Below are 20,985 nucleotides of genomic sequence, written 5' to 3'. Positions count from 1 at the left end.
ATTTTTGACTGCAGAGAGGAGATTGTTGGATTAAAGTTTATTTAATTAAGAACCAACTTCCACATAAACATTTAAGTTGAAAGTGACATTTGATCTGCCTTTTCTCTGGATTCCCTCCAAAAGATTTGCGCCGAAGCTTATAATCGAGGCGACAACAGGAACCATCCAGAGAACGGAAAGTACAGAACTGAGGTGAAGAGGAGGAGGAAGAGGAGGAACGGGACATTGATGGAGTTGAGTGGCAGTAGAGCAGCAGGAGTGAAGCTGGTTTTCAAGGCCGTTTGGTTTGGAGACCGCGGCGCAGTGTGAAAGACGAGAGGTGGAGGCGACGGACACGCCGAGTTCTCTCAATGGGAGATGAATTAAAAGTGAACAGATCCGGTTGTGACGATTTACGCTTCACATGCAGTCCAATTTCATTGGTAAAACCGTTCAATGTAAACTTTTTCTTTCTTGTGGCATTGAGAAGTTTTGATAAAAAAATATGGATTTTTTGCAAAATGTTTCACAATTAGTAGATAAATTGACAAAAAGGTCAACATTAAGCCCATTTCAATGATACTTTCTGGTTCAAAATTCAGTCAAATGTCCAATAAACTTCCAGTTCTTCTTAAAAAAAAAAAAAATCTGTCCACATGTTGCTATGAACAAGGGGATGTAGTACATATGCCAGGCCTTTAGGGGTGCTGTGACTCATCAAATACATAAAAAAAACCCCCGCCTCATGTGGATGATTTGCCAAAAAGTGCGTTTATGTAAACCGGCGTTCTCGTGTGGACGGCATCTTCATGGTCGTGTCATTCTTAACCTTTAAAAAAAAAAGATTTAAAGGACCCTGGAGATGAATGCGCGGCGATTCACTGCGACTCATCCGCAGTTTCTATGTGGTATAAAATTGCTCTCCAGTTGCATTATGGGAAACCCGAGGAGATTCCTCCCCGACGTGTCACAATAACAACAACAAAAAAAAACGAGCATGAATGAAGCCGGTAAGGTAGACGCACTTTATTCCTAAAACAGAAGCTGCACCATCAGTAGCGGCACACAATTATATATACAAGTATACACACACAATTACCTAAATCTGTTATATAAAATATATAATCTGACAATGTACCTTTTTAATTCCTCTTCAGAGCTCATTGAGTTACTGTGCGAGAGACTCTGGAGCCGAAGCAGACAGAGAGGTAAGTCTCATCCACTCATTGGGTGGGACACAAATGCCCAGGCCAGCGTCTTTTACTTCATTTTTTTGTTGTTGTTTGTTTGTTGGGTTTTTTTTTTTAAACAGCATGGCAATAGAAAGGTCTGTACCCTTTTGAAAAAATAATATTCTAAAAGCAATCTACAGCAAATTCACTTGAACAGGTTTGTCTTTGTTGTAATTGAGAAAATTACACTTTGAAACCGATTCCTTTACAGTGAGATGTACACACCCTCTAGGATTTGTAATATATAAAAGATATTAAGCATTAAAAATTCCACATTTAAAAACTTACAATAAATAATATATGCAGGCATTTCATTAAGATAAAATTTCATAGATTGCAATCTACAGTCATTATAAAGAAAAACAAAACAAAACAAAAAATTCTCCTTTTATGAAACGTCCCTTGATCATCCAAAATGCTAAAATGGATTCTTGGCATCTGATTGATTGGAAACTTCCAGAGTTTAGTGAGAAATGCCAGGAGGGAGGAAGAGGAGGAGGAGGAGGAGGAGGAGGCTGCCTCCCCCCCTCCCCTCCCCCCCGGCGGGAGTGTGACGAATCCAGATGTCAGATCTGAGCACTTTGATCGCGTGGAGGAGTTCAGAGCATGTTCATGATGAAGTTGTACATCTGTGTGAGCACCACGAAGTGAACGGGCAGACAGGAGCGCCGGTCCTGGGTGGCGGGGTCACACGTCAGCCAGGAGAGGGCGTTGTACTGCTCCAGAACGAATCTGGTGGGGGCGGGAGGGAAAACAGACCGTCAGTCATGCGGAAGCAGGGAGGCGGTTTTTCACTTGGGAACTGAGCCGGCGGCGTCGTACCGGAGCACGTCGGAGGTGTGGTTGGAGTCCAGCGGGTGGGAGTGTTTACTGTGCAGGAGCTCGTCTTGGACAGAAGACACGTGCAGGTGCAGGGAGGCCTGGAAATACATTTTGCAAAAAAAAAAAAGAAGAAGAAGAGTGAATTCGAGCTTCCAGCTTTGACAAACGCGTCGAGACGGCAGTCGTTTTCCACACGACGTCAGACGAGAGGAAGGAGTTTTATATCGGCGACCTTCATCGTCATCGTCGCCGGAGCAGCAGGTCGAGCAACTTTATAAAAATCAAACTCACCTGGAACCAAATAAAAGGTTTAAACAAATAAAATGATGCATCCGTTTGTAAAGTTGTGTATTTCTAGTGTGAACTTTAAGTTGCATTGATTACTTTTTTTTTTTTATAGCTGATTTATTGTCATTTTGAATTGGTTTATTTTCCTTGCTTTCAGCAGCAGTTCTATTAAAAGTCTCTAAAATCAACATGGAATCTAAATCATAACTTTGACATATCAAAGTCTGACAGTCTGCAGCTTTTCTCATTAAAGCCCATCAATTTAATTTGTTTTCATTCAAGCAATGATAAATTGAGTTATAAAAAGGTTTGATCCTCCATTTTTGTTCCATCCCATTAATTCCAAACCTCCACATTCATTTGTTTAACGACCCAAAGCTTTTTATAAACATCCTTCATCCACCGCGGCAGCGTTTTTCGGATCATTTCAGTGATCGTCTGCAAAAATCAAGATTTTCTAATCAATTGAAAACCCCAAAAGTTAATCCTGTGAAAACCTTAATTGGACCTTCTGCTCGGGACTTTATGACGTCTCACGACCGTAAACATGGGCACCGAGACCAGAAGGAGGAAGTGAGCCTTCACCTTGAGGAAGAGTGGGCACTGGTTTTGGGCTTGAGGGCAGGCGGACCAGAACCAGTCGGGCAGCGGTCCGGCCTTCGCCGTGGAGACGAAGTAGCCCAAAGCCATGGGCTGCTGCAGGATGCTCAGAGCCTCCTCGTGGGACTCCATGCGATCGGCGCTCTGACCCTGGAACACCAGCAGGACGTTAACGAGCAGAAACACCGAAATATCAACCGCTACCACGTTTTCTTTGTTATTTTCTCGTCAGTGAATATAGCGGACTTTACGGTCTGCTGAGTACATTTAAATGTCGTCATTTGGTATTTCTTAGACTCTAATCTTTGCGGGGGGGAAAAGTGCCAGACCTTGCTTCCGTCTCCTCCCTGGTGGTAGTGGGAGCCGGGGGAGTGAACCGGCGAGGTTGTGGGAGAGTTGGGCAGGATGTTGATGAGGTCTGGATCCACCATGTCGTTGTCGAACAAATCGAAGATGCCCATCCCATCAGATCCGTCTGCAGACAAAAAAAAAACCAACCCAAAATTAAATATAAAAAAATCTAAATTGTACGAGTCAGCATCTCTGGACATGAAGAAGAAAAAACACCAAAGTGATGTATTTTTCCCCCCCACACACTCGTGGCTCCGTCACCTACCAGGATTTATGGGGTTGAAGTTGATGTCGATGGGCTCTGAAGTGTTGGTGTTGACCTGCACCATGGCGGACGTGGGGAACACCAGGATGTGTGTGCAGGACGTGTCCTGAGGTGTGCTCAGCTGAGACGTTTGCATGTTCAGCGTGGTGCTGCGGCCAAACACCGAGCCCGTCGACACCGAGTCTGCAGAGAGAGAGAGGGGGGTCAGATTCCCTCCCAACACAAAGCAACCACGTCCAAGCGCTTCTTCTTCTTTTTTACCCGGCATGATGACGAAGGAACCCTGGGGCTCCATGGCAACCAGACAGGCGCTGAGGATGCTGGGAGTGTCGGCCGCCGAGATGCCGCACATCCGACACGTCTCCTTCAGACGCTTACTGAGCGACTGCAGGTTCCTTCTGCTCAGCAGAATGCTCCAGTCTGGAGGGCGGACGTCATCATCGTTATCATGTGAAGACAGAAACTGCAGACGCTGCAGAAGTGTGTGTGTGTGTGTGTGTGTTTGTACCTCTCAGTTCGCCATGACCCATCCTGCCAAGCCGTCCAATCACCACCCTCCACGGCAGCGACGTGACCTGCACCAGGCCGAGGCACCACTCCCACAGCTTCTGCAGACCCAGGCGTCTGGCCAAACCCTTTTTTCTGCGAGCCCTGCGGGGGGGGGGGGTTAGACACGATCAGTAAAGCGAAGGCTCAGTGGTTCCCCGGGTGTGTCGACTTGTCGGGAGGGTGCACACCTGTTCGGGACATCAATACTAATAATGCAGGTCTCCAGCAGCTCGCCGTGCTGGTCGGTGCAGGAGGCCAGCAGCCAGCGCTGGTCGTGGGACAGGCAGTAGCCAACAAACAGGACGTTGTACTTCTGCGACGCCTCGCCGAACGTCTCCCCGAGCTCCGTCTGCTTGTCTTTCACTGGAGCCAAGATGAAGGGCGGCGTGTACAGACGCAGACACTCGGGCCTCTGCACAAACAAAGATGTAAATTATTGTTGTGGTTTTTTTGTTGTTGTTAAAAACAGTCACAGCTTCAGCAGCTGCGGAGGTGCAGCTGGACGACTTGCCTCCGGGTTCTTGAGCGCCATGTCGATGGCCAGGCCGGGGCCGAAGCCCGTGAGAGCCTTGAAGTTGGTGGAGTTGGGCAGAGGCCGACGACACTGGGTGAACACCGAGAAGGCCAGGGACTTGAGGTGCTGGCCGTAGACGTGGCGCTCCCCGCTGCGCACGGGCTGCAGCAGATACTGACAGGGAACAATCTGACACAGGAAACACCATCGTGAGAAACTCGCATTTAAATTTTCTCCCTTCAGCTCCCCGCTGAACTGTTGACGGAAGCTGCAGGCTGCATTGAATGAGACAAAACCCTGAAGACAAATAGCAATAGACGTTGGCAGAACAAACATACAAAGGTCGACTGTGTATCTTTTGCTCCATTGAACTAAAACAAAATCTAACCTTTTCCTTTTCTTTGCTCCAGTCAGAAGCAAGAACCTGCATAACAAATGTAAACACGGCACCGAGCTATGAAGCACCGCCCAGAGTAAACTGAAGCGCTCCTCATTGTTTAGCTCGGGTTTCAGCCGTGTTGTGTTCAAAGAGAACATTCTAATTATTTTAGTCGACACATTCCTGAAAGCCAACAGGATTTTTCAGCCGGCTCACTTTTAAATGGAGACGAGAGCAAACACAAAGCACACGGAGGACTCCGACATGGTCGCATTAATTATACAACTGTGCAAAACGCTGCTTTGATGCACTGATCAAACAATATTATCACGGCTGGAGAGGACGGAAACGTACGAGGCGTGGGTTAGCAGACATCCGTACATTTAAATCATTAGCGTGTCTGAACTCCCTCTGGCCCCCCGACGCAACCTTATGCCACGGTGTCGCAGGTGTGACGGCCGCCGCCACCAACTACTGGCTGTTAATGAGTCCCCTGCTCGCTCTCACCTCTATTTCGTGCCGCAGCTAAACTGGGAGCAGATCGTTTCAAAGGCGTTTTCCACAGTCACGCGAGACCGCGGGGCGGGGGCTCGTACCTGCACCGAGACGGCGTTTCTGATGCGCGCGGGCAGAAACGGCAGCATCTCCATGTAGCAGCGCAGCAGGCCCAGCGTGTAGGCGCTGGAGTGGACCTCCCGGTCGGCGTCCTCGTAGCTGAAGGGGTCCACCACGTACACCACTATGGCGGGAGGGTAAGAAACGGCGTGGGACTCTCCGTCCGTGGGCTTCCCCACTTTGTCCCGCTCCATGGTGCTGTTGAGAACAAGCAAGGTCATTTATTCAGAAGGCGGAAGCCGTTCACTCTCTTGCGGTACCGAGACTCTCTCTCAGCGTCAGAATAACAGTCTATTTATTTTTTCAGTGAAGCTGCGGTTTGATTTCATCATAAAGAGCTTCTCTCCCGGTCCTTCTTTAGTCCCTACCAATGTGCTTCTGTTCTTTCCTTTTCTCTGATTTCATCTCCGAAACGCAACTATTTTCTGAGAAAATGTACCATCAGATGGCTGTTCTAACTGGCACTAGATGAATAAAGCCCAATTCCAAATGAATTCTCATTTCCGGTATTATAAGGTGTTCATAACTCTGAAATGTCAGAGTACCGCAAAAAAAAAAAAAAAGTGCAAATTCCAATAAGCAATCTGAGCGCGACAGAGCTCAAAGTAGTAACAGGTTGCATCCATAAATGTGTCTAACGTAATTTTGAGGTATCTCTCAGAAAGGCATTATTAATCCTCCAAACATTTCCTGGCAGCCTCGCCAGAAGCGAGGAATTTGTGCATCAAGGGTTGTCACACTTTACTTCTCTTAATACTTTTAATAAGACTTGGTCAACGCGATTCATTGGGTTGATGACTTACCGTATTTTCCTCCCTATAAGGCGCACCTAAATACCTCAAATTTTCTCCAAAGCTGCCAGTGCGCCTTATCACCCGGTGCGCCTTATATATGGAAGAATTGCGCTACTTGAGACTGCTATTTGCCAGCTGAACACCCAGAAGCTTTTATTTTGACAACTCTAACTTCACTACCGGAGCTTCAGAGCGGACGACACTCCACACAACACATTCATCACTCATGGTTGCACACCAACATTCTAACAAACCAAAATAAACTAGATGAAATAATTACTCCCTAAACTGGGGAACAAAAACACAGCATAAACACAATCAACACACACACAAGCCCAACAAAAACCCACAATAACCTCCAACAACACAAAATTTGTCGCTGCAAGGCATGATGGGACATCCTGAGCTCCTCAGTGCAGCCGATAGAAACTCCCATAATTCATTGCAGCTGTTTGTGGTGTTTTAAATGCAATTATTGGGGGTTATATTTGGTTTGTGGTGTCGGTAATAATTGTGTTGTGTTGTGTTTTTGTTGCTTACTTCACGTAGTTTAGTTTATTATCATTATTATTACTGGTAGTTGTAAGTTGTCAACCAGCAGTGAAGAAGGTTTTGTGTGTAGTGTCCTCCTGGCATAGGCTGCAGGTAGGATTATCAAAATAAGGCATGTGCACCTCTCTGGGTGTTAGAATCAGTGGAAAATGTAACCTAATGGCTTTGAGCTGTCAAGGTTGCTGACCACTGGTCTATTCCATGCACCTTATAGGGCGGTGCGCCTTATATATGAACAAGGTTGTAAATTATGTCAATTAATGTAGGTGCGCCTTATAGTCCGGTGCGCCTTATAGGGCAGAAAATACGGTAACTGGGTTAACAGACTCGGGAGTCATTCTCTCCACAAACCATCAGATGCAATCAGACTCAACGACATGTCTTCCTATCGTTTTTAACATCTTTCACTAGCAGCCGTCACCGACACCGTCTCAACGCCATGGACACCTCCACCTTCATGGCTTTACTGTTCACATGACATCATCCACTCCCCAATAATCACACGGCAAAACAAATGTATTAAACTTGTCGGCCTGTGCGTTACAAGAGTGGATCTCAGGCTGGAAGCCGTTTTGAACAACACGAGAGCTGAATGTAGTGAACTGTACTTGGAGAGACATTCTATTACAAACAAGCAAGTCCAAGTGTTTCTGCATTTCATGCTTTCAAATCTATACACTTTCGTCAACAGCAAACTATTTCAGCTAAAACCATGAAGTTAAAACGTGTTATTGAATGCATTTATTACAAACCAGGAGTTCTGTTAATAGTATTGGCGCTACACGGTCTTAAGTTGCAGTAGCAGATTACAACGGGGTGGACAGCTGCACTTGAGCCACACAGTTAATAGTGAAAAAGCAGCACTTAAATATTTTGCACGGTGAATTCGCTAAATTGTTAGGACCCCTGCTACACCAGTCTGGACCCACAGTTTGGGAAATGCTGGTCTACATTAGCTTTAACCAAGTTGTTTCCATCACGCTGATCAAAAAATGATCTTTGATGCTTCTTGGTGAGTTCATGCGAGTTGTGACTTGACTCAATAGAGAAACTACCGACAAGCTCATGACGTTTCGTCTCTCTCGGCGGGGAACCAACAGTCGCCACGCAACTGTTGGTTGGTCTTTAAAACACAAAGACAGCCTACCTCTCTGGTGCCTCGGTGACCCCTGCAGGCTGGTGAGCAGAGGGTCCGTTCTCTGCCAGGGGTCCCACACCCTGTGGGTTCGACTGGGGCCCGTTCTGAGACGCGCCGCCCTGCAGACTTGCCGTCCCAAATGGCGAGTAGGAGCTTGGCTTGCCTGCGGTCATTCCTCCGATAGTCTGGGAGCCTGAGGAGGAGGAGGAGGAGGAGGGAGGCGTGCTGTTGACCTGGGCAGAGCTGGTGCTGGAGCTGGTAGTGTTGGTGCTCTGGAGTCCTGAGGTGCTGGAAGAGCTGGAGGTCTGGGAGGAGGAGGGGGCGGCGGCAGCAGGGGCCGGGGCTGGGCTGCGCTGCGACAACAGAGAGCTGTCCAAAGACTGCTTGGACAGGTACGGCGCTGCAACGTCACAAAAGGAGTATTAATAATGATTGTATTGACTTCACAAGCATCGTGTTTTTCGTCGAATAGACAAACTTGTTACCGAGATCGTAGCGGCACACTTGGGCGAATAGTTTGAGCTTATTAAAGGCTTCATTGTTTCCATCTCGAGCAGCCATCTTAAGGAACCAGTCACTGAGGGGCTGCTCCGTCATGCTCCTGCCTTCTGTGGAACCGACCTTCAAAATGCCCTCTGGGTGACTCTTGCAGATGGGCCTGTGCTGCCCCAGCTGGCATGCCTGTTGGGATGAAAGAGACGGCAAATGCAAAAATGAAAGTGTGAATCACTACCGCGGTGCTCGAAACTGTTTTAGCGGGCAAGTTGGAACACGGAGAACAAGTTTCACACACTGCCAGGTGCATACCTCATACATAGCACTGAGATCTTTGAAAAACGTCTTGGACCCGTGGAGCAGTGCCTCGTTCTCGGGGCAGATGACCACGTAGCCGACATCTCTCTGCGAACCAAATGGATCCAGGAGAAGCTTCTCCCAGTAGGGCAGCCCAAAAGGAGACAGCACCACGAAGTCGTACTCGTAGCCAACCAAAAAGGTCGGGATTGGCAGAGGCTCCGGAGACTCATCCGTACCTGTGGTTGGGCGGGAAGAAGAAAAAAAAGATGACAAACCATTTGTTAACAGCAAAGTGACCGACCACCTCATTATTCACAAATTGATCTTTGAAAATCCAAAACACCACCCTCTGCATACCATATGATCCCCTCCCAGCCATTTTGTGGAACTGCTGCCAGGTGAGGGGTCCCTGAACACCCCAAGAGCGCACACTCCTCTTCTTCTGAATGGTGTCCTGCAGCACCGGCTGGAGGGCCAACAACACCCGCAGGACATCCTGAGAGAACAGCTTGCTCATGTCTGTTGCTGCAAGAAGAAAAAGAAAAAAGAAAAAAAAAAACATTAGGAAAAAGGCTGATGGGAGCAGCTTTCCTCTTCATTAACAATCACGTCAAAGAAGAAATTTGTAGTAGCATGTGAATACATACATTTGCATTTTGGCCACTGATGAAGACAGGTGCTTTTCACTAGTGTTTCATCCACTTTCCCTCCGGACATATTGTCCATGAACTGCCTGCCATGCTCCAGTGCCATGTAGCAGTCGTTATAACAGTCTCTCTCTTCCACCCTCACGAAGGAACTGGGTGCTGAAGTGGTTTTGGAGTACTCCACACCTGCCATGGGGGCGAAAGGGTTGGTGCACTGGTCCTGCAGCAGCTGGATGAGCTCATCTGGAGGCTTCTCCTTCAGGCTGCCCGACTTGTGTGTGGTGGACGCCCGGAGCTCCTCGAAACAGCGCTCCGTGTCCCGGCTGGAGTCCGAGCCCCGTCCCACCACGTCCAGCTCGTCCTCCAGGAAGAGGCCGGCCGATTGGCCAAAGCGCCGATTGGCGACGGCGCTGAATCCGCACGTGCAGGGGTACTGCGCCTCGCCGTTGTCCTTGAGGTACACGCCCACGTCCGCGCCCCGGATGTTCATGTTGCAGACGCACACGCAGCAACTGTCGAAGTTGCAGTCCTTGAAGAGGTTCATGACCGACTCGGACAGGATGAGGGTGACGTAGAGGCTGTGGGCCTCGGGGATGGAGGGCACCGTGGCCGGCTCCACCGAGCTGAGGGGTCTGCAGGTGGAGGGCGTGGAGGCCGGAGAGTAAAGGTCCGAGTTGTCGTACTTGAGGGAGCCCTGCACGCTGGACGGACCGCGGGGAGTCCGTGGGGTGCGGGGCGTTCGAGGCGTGGGCACAGAGAAGCGCGGCGTAGCCGGGGATGGTAGGATACCCGTGCCGCTGTTGCTGGGAGGAGCGCTGCTGGACATGAAGGGTGTGTGTGTCTGAGGGGTGTAGGTCTGGCTATAGTCCGGCTCCACACTGGGGACATTACTGCAACACAAAGAGAAACACAGATTCCAATTAATTTCATGTCATCGTCAAATATTCAATCAGCAACATTTGGTATTGTATTGTTAGTCTGGCCAATTTTATTTCATAAAAAAAAAAACTGTGATTATTCAGATAAAACGAAAAAAAAAAAATGCAAACAAAGACATCACAAATTTGAACCAAAATGGTCCACTTGGTTACAGTGGATCCTTATAGACCATTTGCTGGCACTCGGTATGGATCCAGGACGTATTTACCTGTCTTTGGTGAGGAGATTGATACTGGACACTGGGGGTATCAGTTCCATTTTGCCCAGAGTCCAGCTCGGTGTGTACACACAGTCCTCTGGCAGCTTGATGGGCAGGAGACACTGGCTCGGTAGCATCTTCAGAGGTGCATACATCGAACAGCCAATAACGGACTGGCACGTCTCCGGCTTGTACACAAAGGAGAAGTCCTGAAGGCAGACACAGGCGGGTCACTCACAGCCAACAACCACACTGGAAAAACACTGATGTAGCTCAATGCCCCCCCCCCCGGACTTTGAGGTTTTGTGACGCATCTTACCTTGATTTCAGATGGCTTTGGGCTGCAGAAGCCCTCCTCCACCTCCATCTTGAAGTGGTTGTTGAGCTGGCTCCCGTCCAACAGGGTGAGGCCCGCGCCTGCTTCCAGGCTATCCTTGCTCCCGGAGTTCATGGGAGAGTAACCCTGCTGCTCCAGGGAGGGCGGGGTGGGAAACATCTGGTGCAGGTCTGCTGAGCCTACAGAAACAGTGTTACTCCTCTCGACACGACACCTATGAGAGTTACGGTGATGCACACGATGCCGAGTCTTCTTACTTATGCAGGAGAGGGGATCCAACGCAGCCGATTTACCGTCTTTAGAGCCAAACTTGTCCTCCGCACCGACGCCTGCTCTTTTGGATCCAGGCTGTGTGATGAAGAACAAAATATGCCAAACATACTTAATGCATGTCAAAGAGTCAACAAGTTCACGTTCTGGATGAACTTTGCTACTTACTGCAAGCTCGTCTTCATCGGAGTTGAAGATTTTGTCCAGGTCGCTGTAGGACACAGCCAAGTCGTTCTCATGGATGAGGCTCGTAGAGGCTGAAGGCTTATTTCCTGATGGACCTTGACCATCTACGTGGCGAGATGGAAGCAGAGGGCAAAAACTCAAAAAAAAGATCCACAACTGAAGACATTCTATTTAATTCAATATCCAAACTGAAAGGGAGACTCGTCATAAGAAGGATTTTCTCACCGTCACCAGAGGATCCAGTGCCGTCATCCATCTGTGTCGAAGACCATGATCACAAGATTAATTTATTTACAACCATTCATAAAGATTGACAGCAAGTAGCTGTTTGTATGATAGTGATATGGAATTCTGGGGCATTGTTTTGATAAGGTACCTGCATTTCACACATGTATAAAGACAAACCAAACAACTCAATAAAAAAAAAAAAACAAAGGAAGATGATTTGCTATATTGCCAATGTGTTGAAAATTAAAAACATCCTCAAAATATGTAAAACATTAAATCCAAGCAAGCCGGTGAATTGTTCAACAGACATACTTTAATATTGGCTGGTGGTATGGCATACAACTGTTTCTGTGGACACCAGCATATTTTAATGAATATTTAGGAAATAGGATTTAATAAAAAAAAAAAAAAAAAACTTTTTCCCCGTCCGACTTACTATACATCCAAATTCAATCTCGTGCTTCATTTTAACAGACATCAACACAGGAGGCAATTTTATTTAAACATGATTTCAGTCAACCATTCTAACAAGAATAGTTGCTAAAATCTTTAAACCTCCAGTTAGTAAATTTTATTACCTTCTGTGATGAACAAAAATTATTGCCAGCAGCATGTCGCCAGAGGAAATAAATGAAAGTCGTGGAAAGATTTAAAGTTTCCCTGGATTTTATCCACATGTTCTTTTAAAAGGCTTGCAAATGACCAGAAGCAGAAAGCATGAATTGAGGTAGAACTGCATTCCCAAACCTTGTGTTTCTTGCCGCCTTCCTTCTCGCCTCCAGGCTTGTCCTTTTTCTCAGTGAAGCTGAACTCTTCGTCTCCTTCTACGAAGGCGTAAGGGTCCGGCTCCTCACCGTCTTCATCGCCGCCTGCAGTGGAACCGAGATGGCTGTTTCTCCGCTGAGCGTACGTCCTAACCAGCTCCTGAGACACCTTCAGGGGATGCGAGGACGTCGACATCAACCTGAGAGGAAGTCGATCGTTTAGAGACACAGAACAAAGAGCAGAATTCAATTCGATGCACCCGAAGAAGAGAAACCGAATACTTACTCAGTGACGGAGACGATACTTTCTGTTCCGCCGCTGCTTCCAAAATCGTCCCGTACTTTATCAATGGGTAGCGAAGGGGTCAGGAAGCTGGCCGCCTTCTTCCTGGGCAGGTTGAAGTACTTCCAGGGGTTGTGGGTGGAGTCTTCGTTGGGGTTGATGGCCGAACCTACAAAGACGGTAGGCTCCAGGGTTTCGCTGTAGGTTGGAGCGAAGGGCAACGGCATGGGTATGTTCTCCAGCTGATGCTCCTGGGGAGAAGCTTTCTGGGGCATCAGACACGGCTCCACCGACGGCGGGTAGAAGGGTTGGTGGATGGGCGTGGACGAGCTCTTCATGCCACCGGGGGTCATGTCGCTCTCTCCGTGGTCACAGGGATGAGGACTGAGCGGAGGGGGCGGCGGGGAGCCCACCAGGTCTGCGGCGGGGCCGTGTGCGTGCAGCGTGGGGGCTTTGGATGGCACCGTGTCCACGTGGTGCAGGCTGGGGTACGAGCCCTCCTCCTGCGGCCGGAGACAAAGCCTCTGCGTCTGCGGCTCCAGCGACTGCTCCTCGCTCACAGAGTTGCGGTGGTGGAATGGCGTCTGCGGCCTCTTCTGCTGCTTCTCCCCCTTCTCCAGCTTCTCCCCCAGCTTGTGCTTGGCGGGCGGCTGGGTGGGCTGGCCTGATGAGGGCGGGTGTCCTGAGGTGCTGCCGGATCGCTGCTTCTGATTCTTGTGTCTGTAAAGCAAAGAGTACTTACAGAACTTTGATTCACTCAAAGGCACAAAAGCACTGTTTAAGACGCACGTTGCTTCACACACCTGGAGCAGTTACAATGTGGCCTGTGAGTCGATTCAACAAAATCCCAGAGTCCAGCTTTGTCAGACTCCTCTTCACAGCTCCCATTTGTCAAGGTAGTGAATTTCCTCCTAGAAAAAAACAAAACAAAAATCTGTTAAGTGAAGCAAAATTTTAAGCAGAAATGCAAATTTTGCGAAAGAGATGGAGGAACGCACTTGTTCCCTGTACGGTTTATGTTGTATTCCTGCCACACAGATGCCACCATCTGGCTGGCGAGCCTGCGAGGGATTTTACCCCCATGAAGTGTGTTGTTGCAGTTGGAGCCGTCAGATGCAGAGGACAATTTGAGCCACCTCTGGGCAGGCTGATAATCTGTGGCGGAGGGTGAGGAAAGAGAACAATATTCAAAATGCTCAAATCCAAGAGGAATACGACCAGATGACTGCGGAAGTGTTTCACGTGGCTCCGACTCTCACCGGTCTGAGCCTCCTCTGGAGATGTCGGAGGTGTCAGAGTGACGGAGGACATGGCGGGGTCTCGATGAGCAGCTTGGCCATGCTGAGCACCACAAAGGCTTCCTGAGGTGTTGGCTGAGCCCTGAGGGACCACAGCAGGGAGGTCCGACAGGGGGAGAAGCACCAGGCAGGAAGGGTAGACCATCCTTACTCCCGCTGCAGCAAAAACGCATCAAGTTTTCAGCAACATTCACAAGAATATAACTCAACATACCAAAAATAATTGCAGATGCCACAATTGCTGCTGTGGCAAAAAATATCTAGGCTTTAAATTCCAATACATGCGACGATAAATCATAAACTAATAATGCCTTCTTTGTCTTCAGGTTGCCACAGAGGCTTGTAAGATCCACATGTTCACTCCCCTGACCTCTAAACCACCACTGCTCTGTGTTTACATCCAAACATTTACATTTTACCTCATTTAAACTCAGTCCTGAAAACTGAACTGTGTCGGTGTTGTTCTCAGCAGTAAGAATGTGCTGAGAAACACCACTAAATAAGAAGAATTCAGTCGTTTCAACTTATCACAGCCCTGAAGGTAATCTAACTTGGAGTAACCTTCACTTTATAAACATCCATGCTGCTTCTTCTACTGAGGTAACTTACCGACGAGGACCTCCACCGCTGCCAGGGAGTCGTCCTCCCAGTCTGTGTCTTCCATCTTGTCTTCCTGGACATCCTTGGGATTGGGGCTGATGGGGTAAAACTGCCTCCACTCCTCTATGAGCTTCTGAGTCGGGTGGTCTGACATCTTAAAAGCCTGGCCGGTGAGGGTCCCGTTCAAACCATAGGGACTCAGGATGACTGCACAGCGGAGAGATCGCAACGCTCATGTAGGACGAGAAACTGCCAATGAACCCAATTCAAAAGGGACGTGGGCCAGTTGAAGCGCCCCCCCCCCCCCCCCCCCAACGTACCTTGCAGAGAGCTGGAGCTCTGCTGCGCCAGGCTGAGGTGCTCCTCGCTCAGCCGCTGGAGAGGCTGATGTTGGGCGATCTCCACGCTCGTGCACACGTTGCTGTCGCCGTGTACGAAGAAGGTGAACGCACATGAGAGGTGCTCGCTGCAGAGGGGTGGGGGGGGGGGGGGGGGTCACACACAAAAAGAGCCACTGTAATGTTTAAAAAGACCAGTCTGAGAGCAAAAGCACATCGTTACTTCATAAAGAATCTACTTGACTTGAGCACTCAGGAGATAATGAAAACCCCCGAAGGCTACTCAGGTTATCAACGCGCGCTTTCCATCACTGACAGTCAAGTATGACTCAAGAGTAAAAGGCAAGGCTGAAAAGAAAGAAGGCAGTGTGAAAGTCAAGTTTCCTTGAAAATTTGAAGGTGCTCTCTGATTCATGTCATGCCTTCAGGTGATGGTGGCTACTTTTACAAACAAACAAACAAAAAAAAAAAACACAGACAATTCTGCAAATACCTGCAGCCTGTAATGCACAAGATTTTACACTACGTTGAATTTTTAATCAAGCCATGTAATGCAACACACGGGCCAAAAAAACCAATCCTGGAAATTGTTGCAGCGCTGAAATGCTCAAACAATATACATCTTTATTCTCCAACCATGTCTGGAAGGCCAGTCGGCTAAATGCACTAAAATAGTACTTGTTGACATGGTTGCTGTAAAACCACAGTGCACATTCAGCATTTTCCAAAGACTGCTGTGTTTACCAGCCTGAGAGGGCAGGCGACAGCAAGACTGCCAGACTCTTCTGTTCGAGGTGCTGCCCTGGTGCCTCCACACACACACTCACAGACCTCTGTATATTAAAAAAAAAAAAAAAAAACAGGCTAAACACCAGTGAGCAATAAATCACCTCGTCTTCCAAACATCCATTCTGGTTTCCCTCAAAAGCTGCTCAAACTTTCTGAAACCATTCATAACGTTGCCACAGGGAACCGAGCCAAGGGGTCGTGCATCAAACACGAGTGATCCTGGATGAGCGCGGCCAAAAACGCTGAGGCTCAAATTAGCTTGTCAGGCAACTGTAGGGTTCCCCAGGCCCTTCATTCAAGAGCGCGCACTAAATCTCTGCCACCACCCTTCATGTACGAGGGGTAAGGAAATACAGCAGCGCAGGAGCCGTTTCTGAAGCAGACATATTTACACGCTGCCTTCGGTTCACCACAAGCATGCATTTCTACAACACAAACCAGTTTGGTCCTTGTAGATAAACATGACCCTGACACTATGTCTCTACTGTCAATCCAAGTAATCTGGCCTATTCAATTGCAATTCATTTAACCCATTTTAAAAATTACATAACTTGGTGAGTGACTGGGATTTCATACCATTTTTCATTTCAACTAAACACGCGTACTGTCCATGATGTAATTAGTTGCAAAGTGTAATAATCCAGACACGGTCCATCATGTTGGAACAGCTGACGTAATCCTGGGAATAAGGATTTTCTCGGAATTGAAAGACCCCGGCGACTCAAAGCAAATGGATCTGGCAGTAGGTTCTACATCAAACACAGCACATTGCACCTTCCATATATAAACCCTTTACAGGAGTGAAATCAGGGCAGCAGAAGGAGCATTACAGTCAACACTGGAGTGTCATGGTTACCCTGCACAAAGATAAAAGCACTCTGTATCTTCTCCTTATAAGACGGTGTCTCGACTGTAGAAGCAGATCCATGCTTATGATAACACAGTTGAATCAATCTGACCGTGAGGTACCATTTTTCCCAGTTGCATCCCAGATGGGACTTTTATGATTTAAGGACGGCAAAAGCAAGAGATTAAGGGTTCTCACTTTACAGCACAACTTTAAAAACAAAGACTTCACCTGCTTCCACATCAGTCTTCGGCAAGTCAACAGCAAGCCGTCATTGGAGGTTTACTCCGGGTGCGGCAATCATGTGATCACATGTTTGTTTGGCACACCGGGTGCTCTCCCCGAGGCCATGTTCACACGACAACCACTGAATGAAAACGACATTGTTTTTTGTATTTTCAGAAACATTTTGCGTTTTGATTAGTCGCCAAATGTTAAATGGCTGTAGTGTGCAGGTCAGGCCAGTAGTCGGCGCTGTGTTTTTGTAGTAAGACAGCCACTCTTGTGCACAGAACAGGAAACGTTCAAGCTTCTGTAAACTGTCTTATACCTGATCCAGGTGATGCACAGACATTCTTCTTGATGCCTCCATTGTTATTGCCCATCGGCTCGCACATGAGCAGAAAAACTATTTACTACAATCGTCGCGTGCGTGTGCAGTACTCGGCGCTTGCAAAAAGGTGCAGTTTCATTGATTATACTGGGAATTAAGCAAAAGAAAAACAAACAGAGAAAAAAACCACTCGGTAAGCAGTTTTTTTTTTTTTTAAAGTGCAGTCTTCACAGACTCCCAACTTATAAACAAACAGTCACAATGTAACAAAAGTATGCCATTTTCAATTGAAAATGTTGCATAAACAGCGCCTCACACAACCAAAGCAGCAGGGTTAAAGGACCTTGCCTCAGTGGGATTTGAACCAGTAACAAATATACCGTCCATAATCATGCGTTTCACAGATCATTGAGCGCCAAGTAAAGAAAACTGCAAAAGCCAAAGCTCACATCTCCGCTGCCACACGGCACAGGTACAACTCAGGACAAACTGCCATATTTACCTCCAGCAATTATTAAACCCCTTCTGTATTTGAAAGAAAGTGTCACACGGCGCAGCAAGAGCACCATTACAACACAGGTGGCAGCGTCGCCCCTTTTGTTGATATGAACCTCGCTGCTGTGACTAATTCTAACAAGCCCTTTTCAACTCCTCATTTTCACTGGAAATGTTAAGATTGCGAAACAACAGCAGGAAAGTGCATCAAAGGTGAGCGTATTTCTGTTTAAAGGTGCAACACGTGTGCGGGCCACATATGACTAAGCTGCTGTTCAGATACAGTCAGAGGCAAATCGTGTTTATCTGGAGTGAACACGCCCCAGCTATGACCGGAGACTGGATCATAAGTGGAATGTCAAGACTCAATTTTGGAATGCATGGCATTTTTGTGTAACACAGCAAGTGGACCATACCTTTTGTTGATAGTCTTCTCCTCTTTTTGGTATGGCTTAACGAACCACTTTCCGATGCGAACGAAGCCGCGGTTCATGAGGCAGCGCTCCAGCAGGTTGTGGATGGCTTTGAACAGGAGTGTCCGACACTCGTAGGACAGGCCGCTCTCCCACTCGCCGTCCTCTTCACCTGTAACAAGGAGAGACGTTACACAAGAGGACTCGAGGCACGATCGCAGCAAAACGCAAAGCTAAACCTAGTCCTATAGTTAACGAGAGTTTCATCAAAATTGTGATAAACAGCCTGTTTCTTTTGTCTGCGAATCAAGATGCAAAACTTCATGCAGATTCGGTGTCAGCTGATGGAGTAAGTCTGAACTTCTGTGGTTGTGAGCCAGAGATTCCACAGCGGTTTTAAAGACCTGCTACTACCTAGAAATCAGTTTGGCTTTCATGACAGTCATCGGACTTTGTGCCATTAAAAATGCATTATGCTACCATGCCACAGTTTCGAGCGTGTTAAAACACGAGCACCGACTGTCGAAGTGCATTTGTTTTTACACACTGAAACCCCGTGCATAGTGAGACTGCTAAATGTGCATACATAGCGGGAACCTACTCGAGAGCTCATTGTGGATGAGCTCGGCGAAACTGGGGTCGTCGCCCCACCAGAAGAGCCAGAGCTCCCGGCGACCCGGGGTGTGGTGCCTCCTCCACACGCTTAGCACGTCCGCCGCCAGGCATCGGCTGAAACTACACAGGATGGGGTCTTCCTCTGTCACCGGGAAAAGGATGGGCGACGAAGTGGGTCCTTGCCACACGAAGCGCCGCCATTTTATTCCAGTTAAATCAGCCTGAAGAAGAAGAAGAAGAAGAATGTGAGGAGAAGGAACATGTTGCATTAAGCTGATGGATGGTGGTACGTGTGGGCTTCTTACATTTAGCACGTTGCAGCGAGAAGCTGGGAACTACATGCAATTGTGCATTTGGGGTTATTGAACCAACATTTTTTAAAGTTTTCCATTCTTGGATGATCTACTTTTAACAATACAATACAACATTACTCACTGCACCATATTGCTCATGGCCAACAACATATGATGGTAGTTACTAAGGTGACAATTTGAGATCTCGACTTGGAAACAAGCTTGCAGCTAAATTAAACCTTTTTTCTTCTCTCATTTAATCATTCTGTGAGATTTTATTGGCAAGTGCTTTTATGGTCATTCATGTCATTCATTGTGAAAATAAGTCAAAAGCAAAGCATATTAATATATTTTTTAAACGTTATTATGATGCTAACCCCATGAAAAGCCTTTAATAGCGACACCTGCTTTTCTCCGATCCAGGTCTAAACTTTATCGTCTCTGTTTACTTTACGCCTTTCTTTACAATCATAAGTGTGTCTGCAAATCTTATTGCATTGAAAACCTTCCCTCACTGCAATGCTTCCCTGTCGCCATGCAGCTATTTTCCCCATTGCTTGTGTTTTCTGTGCCATATCCCCAGAGACCCCCTGGTTTCAAAACGTCCTCGATGAGAAAACACAACACAAACCTTTATCTGATCCACTGTCTGTCTGCTGGCCTGTGATTCAAACACGCTGACAGGATCCCAACATTCACACTCAATTAAGTCACATTTTAACGTGGCATCCACTCCGTGTAGCATTAATACCTGCAATGTCTTGTACATTAATGCTCAACAATGTGTGTTTGGGTGCTAAATAATCCGCTTGTTGACCTGACCTGTTACCACAATCTAACTATCGCTAATGCTAAGCTGCACAAACATGTAATCAATGCAGTGTAACGACACGACTGGGGCCTGTTTATACGTTATTCTCGGCTGTCCTGTGGTGTGTACGTGTGTGTGTGCTGGCGAAAGTTTGAGGCATGATCACGATTTTAGCAAGTTGCAGGCCCAATGCCTTTACGCCAGTCTGCAACTGACGTTACAAAGCTTGTTGCCTTATTAGCCAAAATGGCTTTCTGGCCTCTCGGCGGCTCGGCTAGCATTAGCAGGGAGAGAGAGGGGGGAGAAGGAGAGGAATAGAGAGAGAGAGAGAGACTCACCAGGCAGAAGAGGTTGGAGTGGCAGTCCTCCAAACTGGCCCCGTTCGGTACAAAGCACGAAGTCATCCTTTCACTGAGTGGCCGTAACGTTCAGGTCCATTGTCTCAATCACCTTCGGAGGGGCAATAGCTGGTCCGGGTAGTAGTAGTAGTGGTGGTGAGGGAGGTGGGGGGGGGTGGCGCTCCGCCGGGTAGCGAGGCGACGTTCTCACCGGTGATTCTCCCTTTAAAAGCCGTTGACCAAGTTGCTAGCGCGGCTAGCCCAGGCGGGGCGAACCGACAACTTCGAACCGGCGCTAGCCGCCGCTAGCCCGGCCGGCCGGCTAAGCTAGCGCGAGACGGGCAGCCGGAGAGCGTCAACCGGGGGTCTCGCGGCGACTCGATTCATCAATCCCCGTCCGAAATGTATTGTCTTGCCGCGGCTAGCCGCTTGCTACATTACTGGGCTTACACAACCCCGCACGGACTTCAGTGTTTGAACCCCGCCGCGAGGGGGGAAAGTTGTGTGCGCGATAAAAGCTCGAAAACTATAAAAACTTCATCATCACCCCCACCCTCCCCCCCGCTAAAAAAAAAGAAGCGTAGTCCCCCCCCTCCCGACCAACCACCACCTCCGCCGCCGCCACCCCCTCCGGTGTGCCGAGGCTAACGCCAGCTAGCCCGATCTGAAACAATTTGAAAGCGGAGGAACTCTCCCCTCCCCCTGAGCCGCTAGCCTGCCGCTAGCACGCCAGCTAACATACCACCGCTACCACACAACAATCAGCCTGCGAACACGCAAACATCACAGTGCTCCGTCGTAGTTAAAAAAAAAAAAAAAAAACACCAAACAAACCGCAGGTTAAAAACAAAATTCAACAAAAAAAAAAA

At 48.0% G+C, this 20,985-nt stretch overlaps 1 protein-coding gene across 1 annotated transcript; it reads right to left on the bottom strand.

The window, feature by feature from the left end:
* Nucleotides 1-990: 990 nt before the first annotated feature.
* On the bottom strand, nucleotides 991-20,646 carry LOC308137810 (mediator of RNA polymerase II transcription subunit 13-like). Its single transcript, XM_080506660.1, has 30 exons — nucleotides 20,117-20,646; nucleotides 18,661-18,895; nucleotides 18,063-18,231; nucleotides 14,945-15,090; nucleotides 14,634-14,831; nucleotides 13,986-14,180; nucleotides 13,725-13,881; nucleotides 13,530-13,637; nucleotides 12,730-13,446; nucleotides 12,427-12,643; nucleotides 11,677-11,707; nucleotides 11,434-11,555; nucleotides 11,253-11,343; nucleotides 10,978-11,174; nucleotides 10,668-10,867; nucleotides 9,521-10,410; nucleotides 9,231-9,398; nucleotides 8,886-9,109; nucleotides 8,564-8,759; nucleotides 8,088-8,478; nucleotides 5,576-5,792; nucleotides 4,598-4,789; nucleotides 4,275-4,498; nucleotides 4,046-4,188; nucleotides 3,799-3,957; nucleotides 3,538-3,720; nucleotides 3,251-3,396; nucleotides 2,907-3,071; nucleotides 2,034-2,131; nucleotides 991-1,943 (listed from the first exon to the last, which is right to left on the bottom strand). Exons 1-30 carry the CDS (start codon nucleotides 20,180-20,182, stop codon nucleotides 1,811-1,813), a joined length of 6,378 nt encoding a protein of 2,125 aa, XP_080362786.1. The 5' UTR covers nucleotides 20,183-20,646; the 3' UTR covers nucleotides 991-1,810.
* Between the last annotated feature and the right edge of the window lie 339 nt (nucleotides 20,647-20,985).

Source organism: Blennius ocellaris (genome assembly GCF_963422515.1).
Source record: "Blennius ocellaris genome assembly, chromosome: 2".
Classification (NCBI taxonomy): Eukaryota; Metazoa; Chordata; class Actinopteri; order Blenniiformes; family Blenniidae; genus Blennius; species Blennius ocellaris.
The sequence above is the reverse complement of the archived record's forward strand: the minus strand, read 5'-3'. Positions and strand labels throughout refer to the sequence as shown.

Bases quoted from the DNA above. Each gene is read 5' to 3' on its own strand.
- LOC308137810 (XM_080506660.1), bottom strand. From the start codon at position 20,182: ATGACTTCGTGCTTTGTACCGAACGGGGCCAGTTTGGAGGACTGCCAC. The intron at 11,708-12,426 runs GTTTGGGAATGC...TCTTCGACACAG, and splicing joins AAGGCGGCAAGAAACACAAG to ATGGATGACGGCACTGGATC. The intron at 3,072-3,250 runs GTCTGGCACTTT...CTGGTGTTCCAG, and splicing joins AGGGAGGAGACGGAAGCAAG to GGTCAGAGCGCCGATCGCAT.